Source organism: Pelophylax lessonae (assembly GCF_965119305.1).
Source record: "Pelophylax lessonae genome assembly, chromosome: 5".
Taxonomy (NCBI): domain Eukaryota; kingdom Metazoa; phylum Chordata; class Amphibia; order Anura; family Ranidae; genus Pelophylax; species Pelophylax lessonae.
Genome location: NC_138772.1, coordinates 288,587,220 through 288,599,098, shown reverse-complemented (window position 1 = coordinate 288,599,098; position 11,879 = coordinate 288,587,220). Strand labels below are relative to the sequence as shown.

The following is an 11,879-nucleotide window of genomic DNA, read 5'->3' as shown; positions in this document are numbered from 1 at the left end:
CCCGAACCATGTAAACCCTGGTGGAGAAATTAAAGACTTGCAAAAGGAAAGCCCGATTAGTGAGGAATAGAAATCCTCAGCACTGCAGCTGTAGTGAAACTACAAATCCCATGAGGCATTGCAAGACTCTAAAACGCCACAGGTATAACGCCGAGTGGAAGAGGCATGATGGGATTTGTGGTTTCATCACAGCCAGAGTGCTGAGGTTTGCCTACCCCTGCAATAGGTATTTGTAGCATAACAAGTAATTGTCATACACGATGTTTATACAAAGCATTCATCATTGCACCCCGTGTTACCCTAGAACACACACATTGCCTAAAGCAGGCAAGAACTACCAGCCACAACACCCAGCAATGTGTTTCAGCCCCCTTATGACGGACAGCCAATCACCTCGCTTCTTTTGGACAGAGTGTGTTAGAATGAGAAGTGGTTTGTGATTGGACGCGCCTACGGTACCTAGCACAGTGATTGGTTACTGGAAGGCGTGGCAGTGATTGGTTCCTAGTGACAGCCTGGACAAGCTGATGGACCGAGGAAGTGTACCGGAGAGTTACAGAACTTCCGGTACGGAGATCCGTGCTGCGAGTGAGGGGTTGCATGTCGGCAGGTATTGTATGGAAATAGGTTATCACGATAGACGTGACTTATTGTGTGTTACATACCCTACGTTTACATGTTGTCCTACCAGCTGTGTCATGTATTGTGTGCTTCTCCAGACTAGGGTTGCCACCTCATCCCTTTAAACCAGGACACATTAATTACACAGGTTCTGTGGCTGATTAAACTCAGTGCCTTATGTGCATTGCATCAGCCTCAGAATGTGTGTAATTATTATGTGTCCTGGATTAAAGGGATGATGTGGTAACCCTACTCCAGAACCGCAGAGTGACCCCTCATTGTTCTATCAGGCAGTGATTACAGATCTGCAGTGCAGTGGTTTGCTGATCAGAGCAGGCTTTGTGTACTGCCCCAGTGTGTGATCACTGCCACAACAAAGCTGTGTGCTGGGGGTTGTCTGCTCTGGGTGTTGTGATCCTCATTACAGTCTGGATCTTCTCAAATGTGCCCCTGGGAAGGTGGAGCTCTACCTGATCACCATAGGAAAGAGCAAGGATCATCACAGTGCAGTACAACGCTCTGCGCAAACTGTTGGCGCTATATAAATCCTGTATAATAATAAAATACAACCTAACAAGGCCATAATAAAGAGAGGAAGGTTCAGGGGTATGCAGCATGGAGTGTTGCAGTCAGGAGAAAGTAATGCAGAGTCTAGGGGTCAGTGATAATTCATACAGAGTGCAGGAGTAAGTACCATTCAGAGTGAGGACCACAATGCAGGGGTCAGGTGTAAATACCGCAGAGTTCAGGGATCAGTATTAATGGCACAGATAATGCAGAGGTCAGTAATAACGGTACAGGTAATGCAGATTTCAAGGGCCAGGAGTAGGTAACGTAGTGTGCAGGAAAAGTTAATGCTCAGAGTACAGGGATAACATACAGTGTGGTTAGTAATGCAGGGGTCAGGAGTAGGTACCTCAGAGTGTAGGGTTAGGAATAGGTACCACAGGGGTTGGCAGTAGGTACGGCAGAGTGTAGGGGCCCGGAAGTAGGTACGGCAGAGTGTAGGGGCCCGGGAGTAGGTACGGCAGAGTGTAGGGGCCCGGAAGTAGGTACGGCAGAGTGTAGGGGCCCGGGAGTAGGTACGGCAGAATGTAGGGGCCCGGGAGTAGGTACGACAGAATGTAGGGGCCCGGGAGTAGGTACGGCAGAGTGTAGGGGCCCGGAAGTAGGTACGGCAGAGTGTAGGGGCCCGGAAGTAGGCACGGCAAGAGTGTAGGGGCCCGGAAGTAGGCACGGCAAGAGTGTAGGGGCCCGGGAGTAGGCACGGCAAGAGTGTAGGGGCCCGGGAGTAGGCACGGCAAGAGTGTAGGGGCCCGGGAGTAGGCACGGCAAGAGTGTAGGGGCCCGGGAGTAGGCACGGCAAGAGTGCAGGGTGCCGGGAGTAGGCACGGCAAGAGTGCAGGGTGCCGGGAGTAGGCACGGCAAGAGTGCAGGGTGCCGGGAGTAGGCACGGCAAGAGTGCAGGGTGCCGGGAGTAGGCACGGCAAGAGTGCAGGGTGCCGGGAGTAGGCACGGCAAGAGTGCAGGGTGCCGGGAGTAGGCACGGCAAGAGTGCAGGGTGCCGGGAGTAGGCACGGCAAGAGTGCAGGGTGCCGGGAGTAGGCACGGCAAGAGTGCAGGGTGCCGGGAGTAGGCACGGCAAGAGTGCAGGGTGCCGGGAGTAGGCACGGCAAGAGTGCAGGGTGCCGGGAGTAGGCACGGCAAGAGTGCAGGGTGCCGGGAGTAGGCACGGCAAGAGTGCAGGGTGCCGGGAGTAGGCACGGCAAGAGTGCAGGGTGCCGGGAGTAGGCACGGCAAGAGTGCAGGGGCCTGGCAGTAGGTACGGCCGAGTGCAGGGACCTGGAAGAAGGTACGGCAGAGGGTAAAGGGTACGGAGTAAGTAATACAGTGTGCAAGCATAACACACAGAATACAGGGGCAGTAGTATATAATACAGAGTGCAAGATTCTGTAGTAAACAACAAAGTGCAAAAGTAATGCAGAGCTTAATAGTAAGCAACACATTTCGGTAATAATGCAAGGGTCAGTAGTAGGTGAGCGCAGAGTGCCGGGGTCAGTAGTAGGTGAGCGCAGAGTGCCGGGGTCAGTAGTAGGTGAGCGCAGAGTGCCGGGGTCAGTAGTAGGTGAGCGCAGAGTGTAGAAGTGAGTAGACTAGTAGATAATACACATCAACAATAATTAACACACATCCCCTGCTACATGCAAAAATATAAAATTTAAAATAGCCACCCGGCAGAGTGAAGGAAGTCCCCCCATGTCTCCTCTTGGCTGTCTCATATGATAATTTAGACCCAAGGAGGAGTTTAGGACTTCCCCCAGCTCTGCAGTGCTTATTGCCACTCTGATGCAGTCCTGAAAATTAATGGGCAGGGTCGGTAGCTGGCTGCACAGTGGGGTCTTGATAATCGGGCTGCGATTGACCAGTGACTGACACCTGGGTTAGAACCTCTAAATGGGTTCCTCCCATGGCCACATTGGGAGAATTTCCCTAGCTTCTGATGGCATCTATGCAAAAATGGTGCAGTTGTCACCAACACGCAAAGACATAACAAGAAACACCATATCAAAGTTTAAACCCTTCCCCACTTTACTAAATGTGTGATTTTGTCTGTGTCCCCCATTAAGTCCTGGAAGAAAGTGAAGAGAAAACTTCCCAACTGCACACAGCTGTAAAGACCTGACAGAGACTCTAACCTGCCTTATTCAGGTTGGATTATCTTCATTTGTATTTGGCAATAATGCCATGTGACAGGTTTGTTGTCCATTTTGCCTGTAAGTAGCAGTGCCTTATATAATACATCATACTGGCTGTGTATGTCACTGACAGTGCGTCGTAGCTAAGAGCTGATTCTAACACTTTGAATTTTGTGCACGCATACATGAATACATGAATCTAGAAATCCAAAAACGAACACAGAGCATACAGTATATACGTCCAAAGAACATTGCGCTTCCATCCCAATTTGTGGGAATGCTTTAGACTCCAGCACCTTAGTATAATCACATACACTCTTGGCTCCTTCTCTACCCCTAAGCTAATCTATAAGCCATCTTTTTCTTTGACAGTATCACCAAAGTGGACCAATCGTTAAAATTCACACTGACATAAATCAGTGGAAAACATGTCGGCATCATCAGATTATAACTGAGTGAAAATATACCTGTTAAATGTCATGAGAAAGGAAGACTGCTGCTCCCAAGCTTCGTCATTTGGCCTAAAGTCTAGGCAGAATAGATAACATGGCTATCTGCCTCACTAATTCAACTGCCAAACTTTTAAAAACAGATCATTTTAGTTGTCTGTGTGAGAGATTTTTGTAATTTGTTGTTTTAGAGAGGCAAAAGGAAGTGACAGAAATATCCATCTCCTTCCGCCTCCCTCCTCCATTCATAGAACTCCTAGTATACTTTCCCAGTTTCTGTGAAAATGTGGCGAGCAGATGATTGACCAGATATGCCTCCTCCATTGTGCATTCTAAGGCTGGCCATACATTGTACAATTTTCTTCTACAGTTTTCCTTTAACTTTACCAAAACCATATAATAGAAGGTCTAACCTAAACACTTATAATTCATGTGTAATCAGGCAGGCCCTTTCACTACGTAGTTTAAGGTAAATCCAAAGGAAATTGAATAAGAAAATTGTAAAATGTATGGCCAGCCTAAGAAAGAATACTACAAGTTTTGTGAATAGAGGAGGCAGATGGAAGGGAAGGGAAGGGTGGGTGGAGCAACCCTTTAACACTTGCAGCAACTGATGTTAACACCTGCAGGATGTTCAGCATTGTGGGAGGACCTGGTGGTCATAGGGAAAAGATTTCTACAGTGCGCAATTATATACTGTGTGTTTATATGTATGTGTGTATATTTATTTATTTATTACATACACCCCCCTGATTCCAGAAAAGTAAAGACGCTGTTTGAAATCTAAATAAACAGATGTAATGATTTGAAAATCTCGTAAACCCATATTTTTAATAGAAAACGTTTCAAATGGTTAAACTGAAAAAATGTACTATTGTAACAGTTGTGGGTCTTCTTTGTTGTATTTTTCGTTTTAAGATGCATCAAATAGTTTCAGTTGGTGAAAGGTCTGGACAGCAGGCAGGCCAATTAAGTACCCAGACTCTTCTACTACGAAGCCATGCCGATGTCATAGATGCAGTGTATGGTGTAGCATTGTCCTGCTGAAATATGCATGGCATTCCCTAAAAAATGTTTTTTGGATGTGAGTATATGTTGCTCTAAAACCTGGATAAATCTTTCAACATTAAGACCCGGTTCACACTTCTGCGTGTGCCGGGTTCGCATGTCATGTCGGAGCGCACTGCTCCGACATGACATGCGATCAGCTGTGCGGTGCGAGTTTAGCCATACAGTTTGTATGGCTAAATTCGCACCGCACCCGCAGCAAAGACGCACAGGAGGCATTTTTTCTGCCGCATCAGGATCGGATCGCACAGCGGTTCACACTTGTGCGATCCGATCCTGTGCGAACTGCACGATCGCACTGCGATATGCGATCAAACTGGGGGTGTCGTTAAGATTACATTGACACCCCCAGCGGATCGCATATGGCAGTGTGAACTGCCGGGGGTGCGTGTGCGATGCGGGAACAGGCTGCGAATTCGCAGCCTTCCCGCATCGCAATAGTGTGAACCGAGCCTGACGGTGCCTTTCTAGATGTGCAAGCTGCCCATTCATTATACACTAATGCACCCCCATGTCATCATTCGGCTGCAGCACGGTCAACAAGTGGTTAAACATTCGTTAATTCGATTTTCTACTGTGGACAAAACATGGGTTTGGGATTTGCAAATCATTGCATTCTCTGTCTATGTAGATTTTTCACAGCGTCCTGGCTTTTTTGGAATCGGTGTGTGTGTGTGTGTGTGTGTGTGTGTGTGTGTGTGTGTATATATATATATTATATAATATACAGGTGCAACCCATAAAATTAGAATATCATCATCAAAAAGATAATTTATTTCAGTAATTCAGTTTAAAAGTGAAACTCGTATATTATATAGATTCATTACGCACAAACTGATATATTTCAAGCATTTCTTTCTTTAAATTTTGATGATTATGGCTTACAGCTAGTGAAAACCCAGAATTCAGTATCTCAGAAAACTAGAATATTAAATAAGACCAAAAAGAGAAAAAGATACAGGAATGGCTTACTGAAAAGTGTGTCCATGTACAGAATAGTATGCACTAAATACTTGGTCGGGGCCCCTTTGGCATGAATTACTGCATCAATGCATTTATTCTTGATCTTTGCGGATAGTCTACAGATGGGTATGGTGCCAGCTGATTGTAAAAAAGCCAACGTGGTACCAATATTTAAAAAGGGGACGAGATATATCCCGGGTAACTATAGGCCGGTCAGCCTAACATCAGTAGTCTGCAAGATTTTGGAGGGGATGATAAGGGACCACATACAAGACTTTAGTAATGAAAACTGTATTATTAGTAGCAATCAGCATGGATTCATGAAAGATTCTTGCCAAACCAATCTTTTAACCTTCTATGATGAAGTGAGCTGCCACCTAGATAAAGGTAAGCCTGTGGATGTGGTGTATCTGGACTTTGCAAAGGCATTTGACACCGTTCCCCACAAACGCTTACTGTACAAACTAAGGAAGGTAGGTATGGACCATAAGGTGAGTACCTGGATAGAGAACTGGCTCCAGGGGAGAAAGCAAAGGGTGGTGATTAATGGGGAGTACTCGGATTGGGCAGGTGTGGAAAGTGGGGTCCCCCAAGGATCTGTCCTGGGACCAATCCTGTTTAATGTATTCATAAATAATCTAGAGGAGGGGGATATCTAGCACAATCTCGGTGTTTGCGGATGCTACTAAACTTAGTTGGGCAATAACTTCTATACAGGACGTGGTAACCTTGCAAGCGGATCTGAACAAAATAATGGGGTGGGCAACTACATGGCAGATGAGGTTTAATGTTGAAAAATGTAAAGTAATGCACTTGGGGGCCAGAAACCAGAAAGCAAGCTACTCACTAGGGGGGAACCTCTGGGTGAGTCTAGGATGGAAAGGGACCTGGGGGTACTGGTAGACAACAGGCTTGGCAGTGGCATGCAATGCCAAGGCGCTGCAAGTAAAGCCAACAGAATACTGGGTTGTATAAAAAAGGGGATTCACTCCAGAAATAAAGAGATTATTCTCCCGCTCTACAAGACTCTGGTCCGGCCACATCTGGAGTATGCTGTCCAGTTCTGGGCACCGGTCCTCAGGAAGGATGTGCTGGAACTGGAAAGAGTCCAGAGAAGGGCAACAAAAATAATTAGGGGAATGGAGGGCATCGGCTATGAGGAAAGACTACAAGCACTGAACCTATTCTCTCTGGAGAAGAGACGATTGAGGGGGGATATGATATCAATGACAAATACTGTACTGGTGACCCTAGCATAAGGAACAAACTATTCAGAGAGAGGAGATACAATAAGACACGTGGCCACTCACTAAAACTAGAGGAAAGGCGGTTTAACCTTAAAGTAAGTAGGAGGTTCTTTACCGTCAGAGCAGTAAGGATGTGGAATTCTCTTCCGCAAGCAGTCGTATCAGCAGGGAGCATTGAAAGTTAAAAAAATTATTAGACAGTCACCTTAAAGACCACAACATACAGGGGTACACAATGTACGGGAGGCGGCACAGTGGTGTAGTGGTTAGCACTTTCACCTAGCAGCAAGAGGGTCACTGGTTCGAATCCCAACCACGACACTACCTGCCTGGAGTTTGCATGTTCTCCCTGTGCCTGCACGGGTTTCCTCCGGGTACTCCGGTTTCCTCCCACACTCCAAAGACATGCTGGTAGGTTAATTGGATCCTGTATAAAAAATAAATAAATAAAAAATTGGCCCTACTGTGTATGTATGTGAGTTAGGGACCTTAGATTGTAAGCTCCTTGAGGGCAGGGACTGATATGAATGTACAATGTACATGTAAAGCACTGCGTAAATTGACAGCGCTATATAAGTACCTGAAATAAATAAATAAAAAATAAAAATGTACGGTTAACAGCAAACACACACACACACACATCATAGGTTGAACTGGATGGCCTGATGTCTTTTTTTCAACCTCACTATGTAACTATAATGCGGCGTGGCATGGAGGCGATCAGCCTGTGGCACTGCTGAGGTGTTAAAGAAGCTCAAGTTGCTTTGATACACCTCTATATAAGATATGAGTTTTACTTTTTGAATTGAATTACTGAAATTAACTTTTTAAAGATATTCTAATTATTGAGATTAGGGATGCACCGATCCGACTTTTTTGGACCCGATACCAATATCTGGCATTGTGAAATCACCAATACTGGAACCGATCCGGAGCTACACACAAAGCAAGCGGCTGCAGTACAGAGCAAAGCCGCTGCTTCATGTGTACGGCTCCTCCATTCACAGGCGGAGTGCATCTGATATCACTCCGCCTGTGAGCTGGGACTATACAGGAAGTAGCGGCTCCCATCCCATAATACTACTGCACCTAGTAAGGGATGGCTGAGCCGTTACTCAGCAAAAACCGGATCGGCCAGTGGATCGGTCAATGTTACCGATCCCCCGATCCAGCTATAAGGGCCATATCAGCGCCGATATCGGATCGGTGCATCCCTTATTGAGATGCACCTGTATAAATGTGTGTGTGTATGTATATTTACTGTATACCTCAAATCTTTAAGACAGTTTAAAAGCATACAGTTTCTAGGGATGCACCGAATATTCGGCGGCCGAACATTATTCGGCCGAAAATAGAAAAAATAGCACTTTCGGTGTTCGGCCGAATAAGTCAAAAGGCCGAATAATTTTGTGCCGAACAATAGGGCTGAATGATAGTCGATATGATATCGACTATCGTTCTGTGGCCGTAGGCGATATTCATATCGCCGAGGTCACGATATTTACAGGGGGAAGGGACTCGGAGGAGGACAGGAGGACTCACAGACTTCCGTGTTAGGCAGGGGAAGCCGGGACACTTCAGCGGTGAGCATACATACATTACTCACTCGTGCACTGCAGCCCACCCCACACATTCAGTGAGTCTTACTCTCCTCCCTAGTTTTTTCAATGGCACATTCAGGAAGCCAATCACGCCGTGATTAGCTGCACAGCGAACCAATCACGCGTGCCTGCACACCTGATTGGTTCCGCTGTGCCGCTACTTACGGCGTGATTGGCTTCCTGAATGTGCCATTGAAAAAACTAGGGAGGAGAGTAAGACTCACTGAATGTGTGGGGCGGGCTGCAGTGCACGAGTGAGTAATGTATGTATGCGGCTGTGCTCCTTTCCAGGCTCCTACTAGTCCACCTCCAGCCTCCTACTACCACCACTATGAGAGACTGTCTGTCACTGTATAATCTGATCGAGTCCACACTGACACTGACTGACTGTCACTGAGTAATTGATGTTACCACATTAACCCTGACCTGCCCAGTGCCCTGTATCTGCAATAAAAATTTACAAGGCTGCCTGCATGCTTCCTGATTTCCATTCCCAGCATCCTTCCCAATCCCTACAGTGTCACTAACATTAACCCTATGGTACAAGGCTGCAGTGTGCACTGAATCCCATTCCCTACAGTAACATTTAGGGAGAGAGACATGAGAGGACAAGAGAGAGAGAGAGACATGAGAGGACAAGAGAGAGGACAAAAAATTGGCAAAATAAATGGAAAAAATGCGAAACACCGCGTTCGGTATTCGGCCTTCGGCCAAACATTTCATTATTATTCGGCTTCGGCTTCGGCCAAGAATTTCATTTCGGTGCATCCCTAACAGTTTCACTTTAAAGGGTAACTCCACTTTTGTGGGAAAAAATATAGCAAATAAAGTATAAACAATATAGGGTATACAATTGCGACACAAATCATATTGTGATTGAATGTTATTAAAAGTTACCTTTTTCTTTTCAATCTGCAGCTGTTTTAGCCCCGATTCATATTAGTGCGATCACTAGGATCGCATGTAATTCGGAGCGCACTGCTCCTAAATTACATGCGATCTCATGTGCGGTGCAAATTTCAGCCATACACTTTGTAAGGCTGAATTTGCACCGCATCCGCACTAAACTCGCACATGAGGCTTTTTTTTTATCTGCAGCAGAATCGGATCGCATTGTGGTTCACACTAGTGCGATCCGATTCTGCAGATCACACTGCGATAGTAACTGGGGGTGTCGTTAACTTTTAATTGACACCCCCCTGGGTATCGCATGTGGCAGTGTGAACTGCCAGAGGTACGGATGCGATGCGGGATCACGCTGCATATTCGCAGCCTTCCCGCATCGCACAAATGTGAACCGGGACTTATTTTCTGAAAATGCAATGCAATATGGCTACCTGGAGGTGTTCTGTACACAGAATGTGTACCAACCACACCCCCAGAAACATAATTTCCTGCTTGTGTGATTGGCTCACCAATATTCCCAGAAGTCTGCCTAAGATACAAGTCAGAGTTCTGGCATCCCCTGCAATAAAAATTTCATTTTTGGTGAGATACTCCCAATAGGAACACGTCTAATGGGATGCAGGCCCAGCAGCTTTCCTCATTAGAGCCCTGCAGCTGCCACAGCTGATAGATAATTATGAAACCACTCCCATTTGACCCACTCAGCACAGAGAAGCAAACAGGGCTTTCTTCAGAATAACAAGAAGTAGGAATCTGCAACAGTTATTTAAAATCCTTGTAATGTACATAGATCCCCCAGAGAGGAATGTTTTTTTCTCAACAAAAGTGGAGTTATGCTTTAAGGTTGAACAATAGGTCGGTCTTACCATGATCATGAGTAGTGAGTAAATCTGGAAAGCTTTTATGAATCCCCACTCATACTCCGCCTTCCCCTGAAACATGTATGCAGCTTTTATGTCACAGTGTAATAGTAAATGTTTCCATTTCCACCACAGCAAGCAAGATGCAGATGTGACACTGAAAGAGGAAGTAGAATGTACACCTGAAAGTACACAACAGCTAGAACCTGAATTTCTCAACTGTGCTATAGATGTGTCATCATTTAAAGAAACAAAGCCCATCATCTCTGCAAATAACAGAGGGCCTGATCTAGAAAATGGGTGAGTCTATCATGATGGAAACGTTTTTATCTATAGTGAGCGTTTCTTGCATTATTGTTTGTATGTGACACACACAAGTGCAGTGAAATTTGGAAAAATACTGATTACTATCATCCAAATTTTTAACTAAAACCGATGAAGAATATATGTTCTGCTTTATTGGGCATTTAGGGCTGGAGTTGATCTTCCTTTTTTTTTTTTACTGTGTAAATTACTGTGCAAGTTACACCAGCCAATTCTTTTTTGGTGCTCAGTCGATTGAGAACTTTTATTTACTTTTATTGCACAGTATCCCTATTCTTTTACTTCCTGTTAGAGAGACACAAGAAGTGAGTGGAAAATCCCACCTTTTAACAGTTTTGATTTCTGTCCTGGGATGTTGGCATGGATCTCAACAACGGAGCCACTAACAGCAGTAAAAAACTTTGGCTGGAGTTCTATTTTAATACGTATTTATTTTTTTTCTTTTTCTTTTTTCTTTTTTTTTTTTTTTTTTATACGTATTTTTTTATTTATTTCTTACAAGTACTTGTATAGCGCTGTCAATTTTATGCAGTGCTTTATACATACCGTATTTATCGGCATATACTGTAACACACACTTTTTTCCCCTGAAAATAGGGGGTAAATGTGTGCATGTTATACGCCAATATAGTGTTAAGAAGCCAAGGTACATGCCGCATAGCGGTGAATCTAAGGTGAGTGGATGTCCCAGTAATGGCTCGGAAAACCTGTGAGTCCCGTGCCACCCAGGACCAGCATTGCAGGTCTCCAGCAGCCTTCCTCTGCTCCAGGTGAACACATCACAGCAGTTGAATTCTCGTGGCCGTCGGAGCGTAACCATGGTAACGCTCTGCACTGCTCGAGAGAGTTTGCAGACTCTCGAGAGTTTGCTGGCTGATGAGAGAAAGTTACAGAACTTGTACCCGTCAGGTACAAGTAATTTAATGAAGTAAAAATATGTGAGAAAGGGAGGAGTTTTGAACACAGACACACTTCTGACAGGGGAAGGGGGAGCTAAGAGACACACACACACACACTAGCTGACAGCCCCTCCTCCCTGCAGCAGCGTGCACTGATTTTAAAGCGGTAGTATACCGCTTTTTTCCACTTTTAACTACAGGTAAGCCTATAATAAGGCTTACCTGTAGGTACAATTTATATCTTCT

At 45.3% G+C, this 11,879-nt stretch overlaps 1 protein-coding gene across 2 annotated transcripts in view; it reads left to right on the top strand.

Annotated features, from left to right (window-relative positions):
• The first annotated feature begins 474 nt into the window (after positions 1 to 474).
• The window catches only part of OTULIN (OTU deubiquitinase with linear linkage specificity), a 135,376-nt gene continuing 123,971 nt past the window's right edge, over positions 475 to 11,879 (top strand). For both annotated transcript variants that reach the window (XM_082258413.1, XM_082258412.1), the window contains exons 1-2: positions 475 to 610; positions 10,547 to 10,711. In XM_082258413.1, the coding sequence (XP_082114539.1) occupies positions 528 to 610; positions 10,547 to 10,711 (248 nt within the window). In that variant the 5' untranslated portion in view covers positions 475 to 527. The remainder of the gene's footprint in view (positions 611 to 10,546; positions 10,712 to 11,879) is intronic.